Consider the following 16,252-nt stretch of genomic DNA (forward strand, 5'->3'; position numbering starts at 1 on the left):
AATAAAAATTGTGCATGGCCACAGCACTATTACTTGCCCAGGAAATGTTCCAACTGAATTGCATCCAATATTTTCTCTTGTAGCATGCTGTTTGCCAATTCAGCCTCAGATTTGATCTGACTTGTCATAAGCAGAAATGTTGCTGAAAAGGCCCAAATTGTAACCATGATTGCATATGTTAGATAACCACCCACAGTTCACACACAACTGGGAGAGGGGTTTGTGTGTGTCGGGGGGTTGAATAGGGAGCAGTGGTGAGGCAGACGGGATGCAGGGGGAGGGGCACGAGAGGGGTTTGTGTGCATCAGGAAGTTGAACAGGGAGCAGTGGTGAGGCAGACGGGATGCAGGGGGAGGGGCACGAGAGGGGTTTGTGTGTATCAGGAAGTTGAACAGGGAGCAGTGGTGAGGCAGACGGGATGCAGGGGGAGGGGCACGAGAGGGATTTGTGTGTATCAGGAAGTTGAACAGGGAGCAGTGGTGAGGCAGACGGGATGCAGGGGGAGGGGCACGAGAGGGGTTTGTGTGTATCAGGAAGTTGAACAGGGAGCAGCGGTGAGGCAGACGGGATGCAGGGGGAGGGGCACGAGAGGGGTTTGTGTGTATCAGGAAGTTGAACAGGGAGCAGTGGTGAGGCAGACGGGATGCAGGGGGAGGGGCACGAGAGGGGTTTGTGTGTATCAGGAAGTTGAAAAGGGAGCAGTGGTGAGGCAAACGGGATGCAGAGGGAGGCGCAGGAGAGGGGTTTGTGTGTATCAGGAAGTTGAATAGGGAGCAGTGGTGAGGCAGACGGGATGCAGGGGGAGGGGCAGGAGAGGGGTTTGTGTGTATCAGGAAGTTGAACAGGGAGCAGTGGTGAGGCAGGCGGGATGCAGGGGGAGGGGCACGAGAGGGGTTTGTGTGTATCAGGAAGTTGAACAGGGAGCAGCGGTGAGGCAGACGGGATGCAGGGGGAGGGGCACGAGAGGGGTTTGTGTGTATCAGGAAGTTGAACAGGGAGCAGTGGTGAGGCAGACGGGATGCAAGGGGGAGGGGCACGAGAGGGGTTTGTGTGTATCAGGAAGTTGAACAGGGAGCAGCGGTGAGGCAGGCGGGATGCAGGGGGAGGGGCACGAGAGGGGTTTGTGTGTATCAGGAAGTTGAACAGGGAGCAGCGGTGAGGCAGACGGGATGCAGGGGGAGGGGCACGAGAGGGGTTTGTGTGTATCAGGAAGTTGAACAGGGAGCAGTGGTGAGGCAGACGGGATGCAAGGGGGAGGGGCACGAGAGGGGTTTGTGTGTATCAGGAAGTTGAACAGGGAGCAGCGGTGAGGCAGGCGGGATGCAGGGGGAGGGGCACGAGAGGGGTTTGTGTGTATCAGGAAGTTGAATAGGGAGCAGTGGTGAGGCAGACGGGATGCAAGGGGGAGGGGCACGAGAGGGGTTTGTGTGTATCAGGAAGTTGAACAGGGAGCAGTGGTGAGGCAGACGGGATGCAAGGGGGAGGGGCACGAGAGGGGTTTGTGTGTATCAGGAAGTTGAAAAGGGAGCAGTGGTGAGGCAAACGGGATGCAGGGGGAGGGGCAGGAGAGGGGTTTGTGTGTATCAGGAAGTTGAACAGGGAGCAGTGGTGAGGCAGACGGGATGCAAGGGGGAGGGGCACGAGAGGGGTTTGTGTGTATCAGGAAGTTGAACAGGGAGCAGTGGTGAGGCAGACGGGATGCAAGGGGGAGGGGCACGAGAGGGGTTTGTGTGTATCAGGAAGTTGAACAGGGAGCAGTGGTGAGGCAGACGGGATGCAAGGGGGAGGGGCACGAGAGGGGTTTGTGTGTATCAGGAAGTTGAACAGGGAGCAGTGGTGAGGCAGACGGGATGCAAGGGGGAGGGGCACGAGAGGGGTTTGTGTGTATCAGGAAGTTGAACAGGGAGCAGTGGTGAGGCAGACGGGATGCAGGGGGAGGGGCAGGAGAGGGGTTTGTGTGTACCAGGAAGTTGAAAAGGGAGCAGTGGTGAGGCAAACGGGATGCAGGGGGAGGGGCAGGAGAGGGGTTTGTGTGTATCAGGAAGTTGAATAGGGAGCAGTGGTGAGGCAGACGGGATGCAAGGGGGAGGGGCACGAGAGGGGTTTGTGTGTATCAGGAAGTTGAACAGGGAGCAGTGGTGAGGCAGACGGGATGCAAGGGGGAGGGGCACGAGAGGGGTTTGTGTGTATCAGGAAGTTGAAAAGGGAGCAGTGGTGAGGCAAACGGGATGCAGGGGGAGGGGCAGGAGAGGGGTTTGTGTGTATCAGGAAGTTGAACAGGGAGCAGTGGTGAGGCAGACGGGATGCAAGGGGGAGGGGCACGAGAGGGGTTTGTGTGTATCAGGAAGTTGAACAGGGAGCAGTGGTGAGGCAGACGGGATGCAAGGGGGAGGGGCACGAGAGGGGTTTGTGTGTATCAGGAAGTTGAAAAGGGAGCAGTGGTGAGGTAAACGGGATGCAGGGGGAGGGGCAGGAGAGGGGTTTGTGTGTATCAGGAAGTTGAATAGGGAGCAGTGGTGAGGCAGACGGGATGCAAGGGGGAGGGGCACGAGAGGGTTTTGTGTGTATCAGGAAGTTGAACAGGGAGCAGTGGTGAGGCAGATGGGATGCAGGGGAGGGGCAGGAGAGGGGTTTGTGTGTATCAGGAAGTTGAACAGGGAGCAGTGGTGAGGCAGACGAGATGCAGGGGGAGGGGCACGAGAGGGGTTTGTGTGCATCAGGAAGTTGAACAGGGAGCAGTGGTGAGGCAGACGGGATGCAGGGGGAGGGGCACGAGAGGGGTTTGTGTGTATCAGGAAGTTGAACAGGGAGCAGTGGTGAGGCAGACGGGATGCAAGGGGGAGGGGCACGAGAGGGGTTTGTGTGTATCAGGAAGTTGAACAGGGAGCAGAGGTGAGGCAGACGGGATGCAAGGGGGAGGGGCACGAGAGGGGTTTGTGTGTATCAGGAAGTTGAACAGGGAGCAGCGGTGAGGCAGACGGGATGCAGGGGGAGGGGCACGAGAGGGGTTTGTGTGTATCAGGAAGTTGAACAGGGAGCAGTGGTGAGGCAGACGGGATGCAAGGGGGAGGGGCACGAGAGGGGTTTGTGTGTATCAGGAAGTTGAACAGGGAGCAGTGGTGAGGCAGACGGGATGCAAGGGGGAGGGGCACGAGAGGGGTTTGTGTGTATCAGGAAGTTGAACAGGGAGCAGTGGTGAGGCAGACGGGATGCAGGGGGAGGGGCACGAGAGGGGTTTGTGTGTATCAGGAAGTTGAACAGGGAGCAGTGGTGAGGCAGACGGGATGCAAGGGGGAGGGGCACGAGAGGGGTTTGTGTGTATCAGGAAGTTGAACAGGGAGCAGTGGTGAGGCAGACGGGATGCAGGGGGAGGGGCACGAGAGGGGTTTGTGTGTATCAGGAAGTTGAAAAGGGAGCAGTGGTGAGGCAAACGGGATGCAGGGGGAGGGGCAGGAGAGGGGTTTGTGTGTATCAGGAAGTTGAATAGGGAGCAGTGGTGAGGCAGACGGGATGCAAGGGGGAGGGGCACGAGAGGGGTTTGTGTGTATCAGGAAGTTGAACAGGGAGCAGTGGTGAGGCAAACGGGATGCAAGGGGAGGGGCACGAGAGGGTTTTGTGTGTATCAGGAAGTTGAACAGGGAGCAGTGGTGAGGCAGACGGGATGCAGGGGGAGGGGCAGGAGAGGGGTTTGTGTGTATCAGGAAGTTGAACAGGGAGCAGTGGTGAGGCAGACGGGATGCAAGGGGAGGGGCACGAGAGGGTTTTGTGTGTATCAGGAAGTTGAACAGGGAGCAGCGGTGAGGCAGACGGGATGCAAGGGGGAGGGGCACGAGAGGGGTTTGTGTGTATCAGGAAGTTGAACAGGGAGCAGTGGTGAGGCAGACGGGATGCAAGGGGGAGGGGCACGAGAGGGGTTTGTGTGTATCAGGAAGTTGAACAGGGAGCAGTGGTGAGGCAGACGGGATGCAGGGGGAGGGGCACGAGAGGGGTTTGTGTGTATCAGGAAGTTGAAAAGGGAGCAGTGGTGAGGCAAACGGGATGCAGGGGGAGGGGCAGGAGAGGGGTTTGTGTGTATCAGGAAGTTGAATAGGGAGCAGTGGTGAGGCAGACGGGATGCAAGGGGGAGGGGCACGAGAGGGGTTTGTGTGTATCAGGAAGTTGAACGGAGCAGCGGTGAGGCAGGCGGGATGCAGGGGGAGGGGCACGAGAGGGGTTTGTGTGTATCAGGAAGTTGAACAGGGAGCAGCGGTGAGGCAGGCGGGATGCAGGGGGAGGGGCACGAGAGGGGTTTGTGTGTATCAGGAAGTTGAACAGGGAGCAGCGGTGAGGCAGACGGGATGCAGGGGGAGGGGCACGAGAGGGGTTTGTGTGTATCAGGAAGTTGAACAGGGAGACATCTAAGAGAAGGAAAACTCTGATTCCAAACCTCCACTGCCTTGTGGCTACATCCAGTTGTGGAAAAGGCTTCAGGAGTCAACCTCGAGGCAAAATCAGGAGCTGGAGTCCCTCAGGCAGTTCGTGGCTGCACACAGTCACATTCTGGCAACTCCTGCGACGCCGCTGGAACCAACCGTATTGGTTTCTGCCTTTCCATTGGATCATTCCAGCGACGTAGAGAGGGGGGATTTGCTGCATGGGTAACAGCCTATCCTCCATACCTTCTTTACCCAGGCTTCGCGCACTGGAGAGGACACTCCAACTTCGCCATACGGCGTCGGCACAACACGGGAAGCAGCAGTTACTGGTTATAAGTCTTTGCTCGATTGGCGTAGGGCATGACGCCAGGGGCTGCTTCCTACGGTGGGAGAGATCATTGCATCTCATTGGGCAGCTACCGCCCGCCTTAAGCTGGGCAGTCCCCAGCCAGTAAGGTGTTGCCTCGCCACGGTCCGTTAACCTCACGGGGTGCGTGGGGTTTAGGGTGAAAATCGACAACTCTGCACCATGCAATAGAAAACAGAAAACTCCTGCCCTAAAGCTGGGCACCTGGAACGTAAGGACAATGACACCTGGCTTCTCTGATGACCTGCAAGCAATAGACGATGCACGCAAAACAGCTGTCATCGACATGGAGCTGAGCAGACTGCAGATGGACATCGTCGCCCTTCAAGAGACAAGGCTGCCAGATTCCAGATCTGTCAAGGAGCGAAATTTCTCATTTTTCTGGCAGGGAAAACCACCAAACGAAACCAGGGAACATGGTGTTGGCTTTGCGGTCAGAAATACCCTGCTGAAATCCATCATCCCACCTACTGTGGGAAGTGAAAGAATTTTGTCATCAGCAGGACCTGTCACTCTCATCAGTGCTTATGCACCGACTCTGTTGTCTCCAGCAGAAGCCAAAGACAAATTTTATGATGACCTGGCCACCACTATCAAGAAGATCCCCGTAAAAGAGCCATTGTTCATCCTCGGCGACTTCAATGCTAGAGTTGGTGCTGATAACAGTTCGTGGCCCACTTGCTTAGGTCAGTTCGGCACTGGGAAGATGAACGAAAATGGCCAACGCCTGCTAGGGTTTTGCTGTCATCACGGTCTCTGTGTCAGCAACACGTTCTTCAACACGAAGCCCCAACATAGAGTCTCTTGGAGACACCCAAGATCAAGGCACTGGCACCAGCTCGACCTGATTCTCACCAGACGCTCCAGCCTTCCCAGCATCAAGATCACACGCAGCTATCAGGGTGCTGCCTGTGACACCGACCACTCGCTGGTGTGCAGCAGAGTGAGACTGCAAACAAAGCGACTGTATCACACGAAAAGGAAAGGAAGACCTCGCATTGATATGAGCAAGACCCGGGATCAGAGAAAAGTGGAGGAATTTGCACGAGCGCTTGAGGAATCTCTTCCAGGCCCGGTCGATGCAAACGCATCCAACAGATGGGAACATTTCAAGAATGCCGTTTACAACACCGCCTTGTCCATATTTGGCAAGAAGACCAACAAGTCAGCAGACTGGTTTGAAGCCCACTCTGAGGAGTTGACACCAGTCATTGAGGAAAAGAGGAGAGCTCAAGCAGCATACAAGGCCTGTCCCAGTGAGCGCAACCTGCAGGTCCTCGAAGAAGCGCTGAACAACATTGAGTGCCTGCCTGTGCTGGAGGAGCTTGACAGTGAACCAACCTTAGAAGAACTTCACGTGGCCCTGGACTCCCTTGCCTTTGGCAAGGCACCTGGAAAAGACAGCATCCCTGCTGAAGTCCTAAAGTGCTGCAAAGAGATCATCATCACTGAGCTGCATGAAATCCTTTGTCTCTGCTGGAGAGAAGGTGGATTACCTCAAGACATGAGGGATGCAAACATCATCACGCTGTACAAGAACAAAGGCGACAGGGGTGACTGCAACAACTACCGTGGCATCTCTCTCCTTAGCGTTGTAGGAAAGTTGTTTGCCCGAGTTGCACTAAAGAGGCTCCAGGTACTTGCAGAGAGCATTTATCCAGAATCACAGTGTGGATTCCGAGCCAACAGGTCCACCACTGATATGGTATTCTCCCTTAGACAACTGCAGGAGAAATGCAGGGAACAACGACAGCCACTCTTTATAGCCTTCATAGATCTCACGAAGGCTTTCGGCCTGGTCAGCAGGGATGGCCTCTTCAAGATTCTCCCCAAGATTGGATGTCCACCCAGGCTCCTCAGCATCATCAGATCCTTCCACAAGGACATGAAGGGTACTGTTGTCTTTGATGGCTCCACATCAGACCCCTTTGACATCCGAAGCGGCGTGAAGCAGGGCTGTGTTCTTGCACCAACCTTGTTTGGGATCTTCTTCGCTGTCCTGCTGAAGCAGGCCTTTGGAACTACAACAGAAGGCATCTATCTCCGGACCAGATCAGATGGAAAGCTCTTCAACCTCTCCAGACTGAGAGCAAAGTCCAAAGTCCAGCTGAAATGTCTGCGTGACTTCCTCTTTGCCGACGATGCAGCTATCACTACCCACTCGGCCAAAGATCTCCAGCAGCTCATGGATCGTTTTAGCAAGGCCTGCCAAGATTTTGGACTGACAATCAGCCTGAAGAAAACACAGGTCATGGTTCAGGATGTGGACTCACCTCCCTGCATTACAATCTCTGCACATGAACTGGAGGTTGTCCATGATTTTGTGTACCTTGGCTCAACGATCTCCGACACTCTTTCTCTCGATACCGAGCTAAACAAACGCATCGGTAAAGCAGCTACCACGTTTTTCAGACTCACAAAGAGAGTTTGGTCCAACAAGAAGCTGACGGAACATACCAAGATCCAGGTCTACAGAGCTTGCGTCCTGAGTACACTTCTGTACTGCAGCGAGTCATGGACTCTTCACTCACAACAGGAGAGGAAACTGAATGCTTTCCACATGCGCTGCCTCCGTCGTATTCTCGGCATCACCTGGCAGGACAAAGTTCCAAACAACACAGTCCTGGAACGTGCTGGAATCCCTAGCATGTATGCACTACTGAAACAGAGACGCCTGCGTTGCCTCGGTCATGTCGTGAGAATGGATGATGGCCGGATCTCAAAGGATCTCCTCTATGGAGAACTCGTGCAAGGAAAGCGCCCTACAGGTAGACCACAGCTGCGATACAAGGACATCTGCAAGAGGGATCTGAAGGCCTTAGGAGTGGACCTCAACAAGTGGGAAACCCTGTCCTCTGAGCGGCCCGCTCGGAGGCAGGCTGTGCAACATGGCCTTTCCCAGTTTGAAGAGACACTTGGCCAACAGTCTGAGGCTAAGAGGCAAAGAAGGAAGGCCCATAGCCAGGGAGACAGGCCAGGGACAGACTGCACTTGCTCCCAGTGTGGAAGGGATTGTCACTCCCAAATCGGCATTTTCAGGCACACTAGACACTGTTCCAGAACCACCTTTCAGAGCGCGATACCATAGTCTTTCGAGACTGAAGGTTGCCAACTAACCCACAGTTCAAACAGAACTCCTTTGTAAGAGCACTTCAGTGTACCCTAATCCTGCTACAAACAGGACATTTTTTTTGGCAAAAACAGAAGTGGGTGAGTTGTCTTAGTCCCTAACAATCCATTTGACCTTTTCCAGCTGCTTCTAGCAGTGTGCTTATTCATAAGAACATAAGAACAGCCCCACTGGATCAGGCCATAGGCCCATCTAGTCCAGCTTCCTGTATCTCACAGCGGCCCACCAAATGCCCCAGGGAGCACACCAGATAACAAGAGACCTCATCCTGGTGCTCTCCCCTACATCTGGCATTCTGACTTAACCCATTCCTAAAATCAGGAGGTTGCGCATACACATCATGGCTTGTACCCCATAATGGATTTTTCCTCCAGAAACTCGTCCAATCCCCTTTTAAAGGCGTCTAGGCTAGACGCCAGCACCACATCCTGTGGCAAGGAGTTCCACAGACCGACCACGCGCTGAGTAAAGAAATATTTTCTTTTGTCTGTCCTAACCCGCCCAACACTCAATTTTAGTGGATGTCCCCTGGTTCTGGTATTATGTGAGAGTGTAAAGAGCATCTCCCTATCCACTCTGTCCATCCCCTGCATAATTTTGTATGTCTCAATCATGTCCCCCCTCAAGCGTCTCTTTTCTAGGCTGAAGAGGCCCAAACGCCGTAGCCTTTCCTCATAAGGAAGGTGCCCCAGCCCCGTAATCATCTTAGTCGCTCTCTTTTGCACCTTTTCCATTTCCACTATGTCTTTTTTGAGATGCGGCGACCAGAACTGGACACAATACTCCAGGTGTGGCCTTACCATAGATTTGTACAACGGCATTATAATACTAGCCGTTTTGTTCTCAATACCCTTCCTAATGATCCCAAGCATAGAATTGGCCTTCTTCACTGCCGCCGCACATTGGGTTTACACTTTCATCGACCTGTCCACCACCACCCCAAGATCTCTCTCCTGATCTGTCACAGACAGCTCAGAACCCATCAGCCTATATCTAAAGTTTTGATTTTTTGCCCCAATGTGCATGACTTTACACTTACCGACATTGAAGCGCATCTGCCATTTTGCTGCCCATTCTGCCAGTCTGGAGAGATCCTTCTGGAGCTCCTCACCATCACTTCTGGTCTTTACCACTCGGAAAAGTTTGGTGTCGTCTGCAAACTTAGCCACTTCACTGCTCAACCCTGTCTCCAGGTCATTTATGAAGAGGTTGAAAAGCAGCGGTCCCAGGACAGATCCTTGGGGCACACCGCTTTTCACCTCTCTCCATTGTGAAAATTGCCCATTGACACCCACTCTCTGCTTCCTGGCCTCCAACCAGTTCTCAATCCACGAGAGGACCTGTCCTCTAATTCCCTGACTGTGGAGTTTTTTCAGTAGCCTTTGGTGAGGGACCGTGTCAAACGCCTTCTGAAAGTCCAGATATATAATGTCCATGGGTTCTCCCGCATCCACATGCCTGTTGACCTTTTCAAAGAATTCTATAAGGTTTGTGAGGCAAGACTTACCCTTACAGAAGCCATGCTGACTCTCCCTCAGCAAGGCCTGTTCGTCTATGTGTTTTGAGATCCTATCTTTGATGAGGCATTCCACCATCTTACCCGGTATGGATGTTAGGCTGACCGGCCTATAGTTTCCCGGGTCCCCCCTCTTTCCCTTTTTAAAAATAGGCGTGACATTTGCTATCCTCCAATCTTCTGGTACCGTGGCCGTTTTGAGGGACAAGTTGCATACCTTAGTCAAGAGATCTGCAACTTCATTCTTCAATTCCTTAATAACCCTTGGGTGTATGCCATCAGGGCCCGGTGACTTATTGATCTTTAATTTATCAATGAGGTCTGAAACATCTTCTCTTTTAACCTCTATCTGACTTAACTCCTCGGTTAGGAGGGGCCGTTCGGGCAGCGGTATCTGCCCGAGGTCTTCTGCCGTGAAGACAGATGCAAAGAACTCATTTAATTTCTCTGCCATCTCTAAGTCTCCTTTTATCTCCCCTTTCCCTCCCTCACCATCCAGAGGGCCAACCGCTTCTCTGGCGGGTTTCCTGCTTCTAACATATTTGAAGAAGCTTTTATTATTCCCCTTAATGTTGCTGGCCATGCGTTCCTCATAGTCTCGCTTGGCCTCCCCTATCACCTTCTTACATTTCTTTTGCCACAGTTTATGTTCCTTTTTATTCTCTTCATTAGGGCAAGACTTCCATTTACGGAAGGAAGCTTCCTTGCCCTTCACAGCCTCTCTAACTTGGCTGGTTAGCCATGCGGGCACTCTCCTGGATTTAGTGGAACCCTTCTTTCTTTGCGGTATACACCTCTGCTGGGCCTCTATTACTGTTGTTTTAAGCAGCCTCCATGCACTTTGGAGAGATTGGACTCTTTTTACCCTCCCTTTCAACCTCCTCCTAACCAGCCTCCTCATTTGAGGGAAGTCCGCCCGTCGGAAGTCAAGGGTTTTTGTTAGAGATTTGCCTGGTATTCTTCCCCCAACGTGCACGTCAAAACGGATCGCAGCATGATCACTGTTCCCCAATGGCTCAGTAACGTTTACATCTCTAACCAGGTCCTGCGTACCGCACAAAATTAAATCCAGAGTCACCTGTCCTCTGGTGACTCAACCTCTCCTGAGTGCCTGCTCAGGACCAAACCATACATTATGTTCAACATGTATTTTGGCGCTGCTTGGCATCTTGTTGTAGTTTAAATTGCAGCTATGGGAAGATATCAAGGTTGAGACAGTGGCATGCAGGGAGGAGGTATTTCTTTGTAATGTTTCCATGGTTCTTAATTGATTAGCTGTTGCTTTTTTTGTAAATTGCCTTCGACATTATATAAATGAACAAAGGTGGGGTATGAATTTTATCTGATTCATCATAATATTGAACTGTTTTTCCTCATGCTGCAGGTTGTTTGCTAGTCTATTTTAGATAGTCATATCCTGATTTTCCATATTTAAACAATGGTCAAAACTGGTGACAGTAGGAAAAAAGTATAAAAAATACAGTAATAAATAAAACAGTGCTAAAAACAGCACTAAAAGTGCTCTGTGCAGAGTTGTGATGAAATGCAGTGTAAAGCGTCAGGATAAAAACTTGTACCAACAGGTTAAAAGCACTCAGTCAACACTATCATCCTGACCTTGCAGAAAGCTAACGGGGAGGAGTCAGCTGTATCTCCCCAAGGAGGAGAGTTTGAAGCCTGGGCAGCATATCAGAGAAGATTTTCTCCTAGATCCCAACCAATCAAGGGTCTGAAATTGACACAAGAGGGCTTTTGCTATTGATCTTAGCAGGGAGACATGTTAATATGGGAGGAGGTAATCCTCCAAGCTTAAGGACTAAAAATTCCATTGGAGCCATAGCACAAAATGAAAGCCTTGAGTAATCTCCTTCTGTGCTCGACAAAGTCCAAGTCCTTGTTGACCCACCCACCCACCCCATTTTTAATTTAACTGTATTAAAATCAACATAATTTGGTCCTATCTGTAGTTTAGCCTTCAGAGTATACTTGGGTAATCACACCAGACCTTACTGAATTGGAGTGGAGAATTTTCTTCTAATTGTTGATAAAATGGTTCTGTTCATTGCAAAAATGATTTATTATATTATCAAATGGATTGTTTCAAATGTCAAAAAGCAGATAACTTATTAAAAAATCATTTGTTTTCACTGAAGGCATTTTGCACTCAAGGTATTTTCCAGACAGGGGTGTCTCTAAAATCTCAAGAGGAATAAAGATATTTTATTGTCTGCAGTAATCTGCAGATACTGTGTTAAAATGCTACAAAAAATCTAATTAAAAAATAACCTATTCTAAATAACTGAGAAGCTACCAGAGATCCAGAAAATTTGAAATACTGTTACTTATATATTCCTTAACCAAATTTAATTCATCTAATCCATTAACTATGATCACTGAGGTAACAGCTGTGCTGAGTCTAAGAATCAAAATATCTGGCTGGCATTGTTAACTCCAAATATGAAAAATCGTAAGTCAATAATAACATTTTAACAGGAAAAGGCTTCGCAGATCACAAAGTGAAACTTTTACTAAATAAATGAATTAATAAATGCATGTAAGAATGTTGCTAAGATTGAATATATATTGGTTCTTGAAATATCAGATTGCGCTATTTCATTTGTGTGTGTTTCCCCTTAAATTCACAAAAAAAGTTTGTGATTAACATGGTGACTTTACACATTTTTTAATATATTTATCCCTGACAGGATGGAAACTTTTCCAGTGCTAAATATACAAAGAAGAAACCCGAAGGTGTAATGATGGTTGGACAATCAGTATTTGCCGATTTTGGTGAGGTTCCTTTTTCCCCTTCCCAAATATTTGATAGGTGTGTGTGTCAGTCATATAAATCAGGAAACTCTTTGAGTGATTAAGAAATGAATTTGCTGTTTCATTGTGCTATTTTGTAAAACCATTTCCTATAATCTTAAGGCATTCATTTACAAGACTTTAACAGATAAAAATGCCTATAAAGTTTGATATGCATGAGAAACATTTAAATTAATTAAAATAGCTTATAAAAAGATTGATGAATCATGTCAACATTCTTAATGATTATCATTGTCAGTTGTTTCACTAAGCTTCAAAACAAAGAGAACACTTAATTTATATGTAAATCTAGTTTAGAACAATTTAGGGCCGGCAAGATGTACGGCTTTTTAGTAGGGGCTAAATGAGGCACCATTGTGTGTGTTTTAAAAGTAAAATGAAGCTGATACTTAAAATGTTGTGTTCTGCTGAAAATGTAGTATTTGGACAACTGCTAAGATTTTTTTCTTAACTAGGGCCGACCCATCCATAAGGCAGCTTGAAGCAATGGCCTTAGGTTTGGGCTGAATATTGGCAGTAAGTGCCTGACACTTGCCTCCACCCATCTCATTCCCTAGATTTAAAAAGGGAAATATAGCAATGAGAAAGTGAATAGGAGAGTGCTGGGATAGAGCATTGGATACTCTCTCCTTTCCTCCATACTTCCTCTTCTTCTCTCTTTCTGCCTTCCTTTTCAAAGCCAAGTGGAGACAGCCATTGGTAGGCTGCCAAGCAACCAGGCAACAGTGACTGCCAAGCAACCAGGCAACAACTGGCATTTCCCAGTCCACTTTTGTCTCCAAGCGGCCTTGGGCCAACCCTGTCCTTAACTTGTAAATTTGTTCTATGATTATAAGGAACGCTATTATCTATTTTAAGCAGGAATTTCAGATGTCAAGCTATTGCAATTCCTTTTGGGGAATCTTCCAATTCCCTGTGGGATTTGCAAATTGTAAAATAGTCTACCACCAGTATTCCCATTAAGAGGTCCCTTCTGCTGCATGAATCCCTTTTCCAGCTCCTCAGCAGCTCTGCGCCGTTTCCAGATGAATGGCAATGGCGTCAGATGTCATTGTCCGACTTCTGAAAGCACCAAACTCCAAGTTGCTTGGAGCTCAATTTTGATGGAGCTTAAAGGGAACAGTGCCCATCATTTGTGGCAAACAGAAATCTCCTCCGTGACCCTCAAGGGAAATCTAGAAAATGTGGTTTTTCTGTTTGTAGTTGTATCAAAGTTAATAATTACCAGGTTCACAATAGGAATTTGTCTAGGTAATAGTACAAATCAAGCATTATTTCCCCTAAAACAGTGGTTCTCAAACTCTGAGGGAGTTTTGCAGAGCACAGTTTTACTCCCTCAGTAAGTCTTTGTGGAGGAGGGGCTAGTGCAGGGACATGCAAAACAGAAGTGCTTTGCGTCTGCTTTTTCTGAATGTTCCAAGCCTTGGGGAATGCTGCAGTGTGCTGTGCAGGGCTCCCCGCACCTCCTGCAGAACTGCTGCAGCCCTGCCTACATAACGAAAGTTAAAAGCACCCCCCCTCGCCTCCCCCATACGGACACAATCTTGGGGATCGCTTCCCTACCTCTCCCATTCCCCCGCCCCTTAAAGGGAAGGGGGAACTTTTACATGAACTGGTGGGTCACGACCCACCAATTTGAGAACCACTGTCTTAGAACATTTTCTCTGGTTCAGAATATAAGGCAAGATCCTGCTTGTCAAGTTTGAGTTGTCAGCCATCCTTCAAAATGCCATATATTTTTCATCCTGGATACTCATCATAGCCCAGGCAGAGTTGTACTAGGAAAAGCTCCAAACTTAGAGGCTTAGGGGAACTGAGCTCTTAGCACAGAGCACAGCTTGAAGTGGTCTGACTGAGATCTAGTAAAGCTCTGTGATCTGAATGAGCCAAAGGTTAGGCAGGTTTCCTTTAGAGCGGCAGTTCCCAATCTTTGGTTGGGTGCTACTCCCTTAAAAAGGGTAGCAACCCAACCAGAGACTCTTCTGTGCCATTAGTACAGCACTTCCGGGTTTTACTGCTGCTGCCACAGAACACAATTAAGTTTTTAAAATGTTTTTTTTACTTATCCGTGTTCAGTGGTGGTGGGCAGTGAACTAACAGCACTTATGGGTCCCCAGTTGGGTCACTACCCTCCTTAAGGGGGTAGTATCCCAAAAGTGAACATGCACACCTCCTAGGTTGGGAAACAGTGGTTAAGATATTCTGTGTTTTTAGATATTCAGAATCGTGTCAGAGGATGGTCACCTGTTGCTATTTTAAATGGTGCAGAACAGACTGCACAAAGCCATTTTTTCATAATTTGTTCTCCTTGTCAGTTATAGGTTTCCTTGAACACTGAATTTGTGTTGTGATGCATACAGACTGGCTCATGACTGCAATGACATATATTGTTAGTAATTCTTGTCCTAAAATTATGTCTTTTCATCAGTGATTGGAAACAAGGACCACATAATCCTGTCATAGATGACCCCCTAACAGCTGCTTAAAACTACCCATAAAAATTCTTATGCAGTTTTGTTTGACCTTTTAATTAAATACAGTCTCTCCTGAGTGATATTTGACTGTCTCCAGTGTGGATACTGGAGATGCTTAACTGCATAAATAGCAACACAACAAAGTGAAAGCTACATATGGGTTAGACTGCAAAATCGTATTCATAGCTCTTGCTGTGATGTTAAATTAAAAAACGTAGGCAAGACAGCCACATATTTGCATGCAGTGTTGTCTTTGAAAGAAAGACAAATCATAAAATTTGACTTGGGGGGGAGGGTAACCAAAATAATTAAAGCTCTATTTTGTCCATGCTTCTTCACTTTTGCATTGTCCTGATGCAGGAAGCTGTTAATGATTCCGCAGAAGCAGGTGGTATTGAAAATGTCATGAATACTAATAAGCATAAAGTATATGTCAAATACATTTATTTTGAAAGATGCAAGGAAGAAAAGTAATCTGGAATAGAATTTCATCTCACCAAGTGTTATAGTGAACAGCAGTGGATAATATCACCAAAGTTGTAATTTTAGAAATCTGCCACTCTTCATAGAAGCATGAATTAGCTTAAATTTCAGGAAGTGCCAAAGAAGGAAAAACACAGTTAAAGAAATCTTGAAATTCGCATTTCTTTACAATTTGCCTGATGGAGTTCTGTTTTTTTTCATAACACTTAAAGTAATCTTTACCTAGAAAACAATTAACAGTCCCAGTGCTAAGAGGTAATAAACTGCTGAGAGAGGTTGGTATAAGTGCAGCTTTTCCTGCTCATACGAACATGTATAGCTTTTAAACATTTAAGAATAGAAATGCAAGTCATGGAAAACTTTGAATTAATCCAACTGAATGCAAGGCAAGAACTTATTTTTAAGTTTTATCTGTAGCAGGGATGGCATCAAAGAAACAATGCTTTTTTTGTTACTATTGCTCCATGCTGTTGTATTTAGACGAGCAGGATCTTCTAAGGGAAGTTAAAGCCACCTTCTACTGGACTTGCAAAATGATTCAGAGAAACTCTTGGTGATCTGCTGTGACTTATTTGCTTAGTTTTTCTAAGATGAAGTTGCTTATATCCACTTCAGCTTGGATGCCACCTATTCTGTAGTTTAATCTGTAAGTGTGTCCAGTGTACCAATAAGTCCTGTTTTTGCTGAATGAATTTCAGCTATTGCAGCTTCAGGGCATGTCAGAGGGTTCAGAGAAGTGTGGCCTACAGTTATTTGCTGAACCGTTGCCCTTCTAGGCTCAACACCTACCAGAAGATGTTACTAGAGGTAATTTAACTTCACTGTATGAGAGAGTGGATCTGGTGCCATGAAAGAAACAAATGGGAGACTGCTTCTAAAGGAACTTTCCTTGGATCTTGAAGATGGCAACTGGCTGACCTTTGCTGCAAATATCCCTTGAGCAAATGGTTTCCATGACTCCCCAGATATTCTTGAGTGATACTGATTTTCTGGATCCATTTCATTCTGCCTTCAGACTTCATTACCCTGTCAGGCTTA

The 16,252-nt window shown here is 48.2% G+C and overlaps 1 protein-coding gene across 1 annotated transcript in view; it reads left to right on the forward strand.

Annotated features, from left to right (window-relative positions):
• The window catches only part of ITFG1 (integrin alpha FG-GAP repeat containing 1), a 136,768-nt gene that overhangs the window by 37,117 nt on the left and 83,399 nt on the right, over positions 1-16,252 (forward strand). The window contains exon 8 of the mRNA XM_066636751.1: positions 12,134-12,218. Coding sequence (XP_066492848.1) covers positions 12,134-12,218 — 85 coding nt within the window. The remainder of the gene's footprint in view (positions 1-12,133; positions 12,219-16,252) is intronic.

The sequence above is a fragment of the Tiliqua scincoides genome, chromosome 9, assembly GCF_035046505.1.
Source record: "Tiliqua scincoides isolate rTilSci1 chromosome 9, rTilSci1.hap2, whole genome shotgun sequence".
Taxonomy (NCBI): domain Eukaryota; kingdom Metazoa; phylum Chordata; class Lepidosauria; order Squamata; family Scincidae; genus Tiliqua; species Tiliqua scincoides.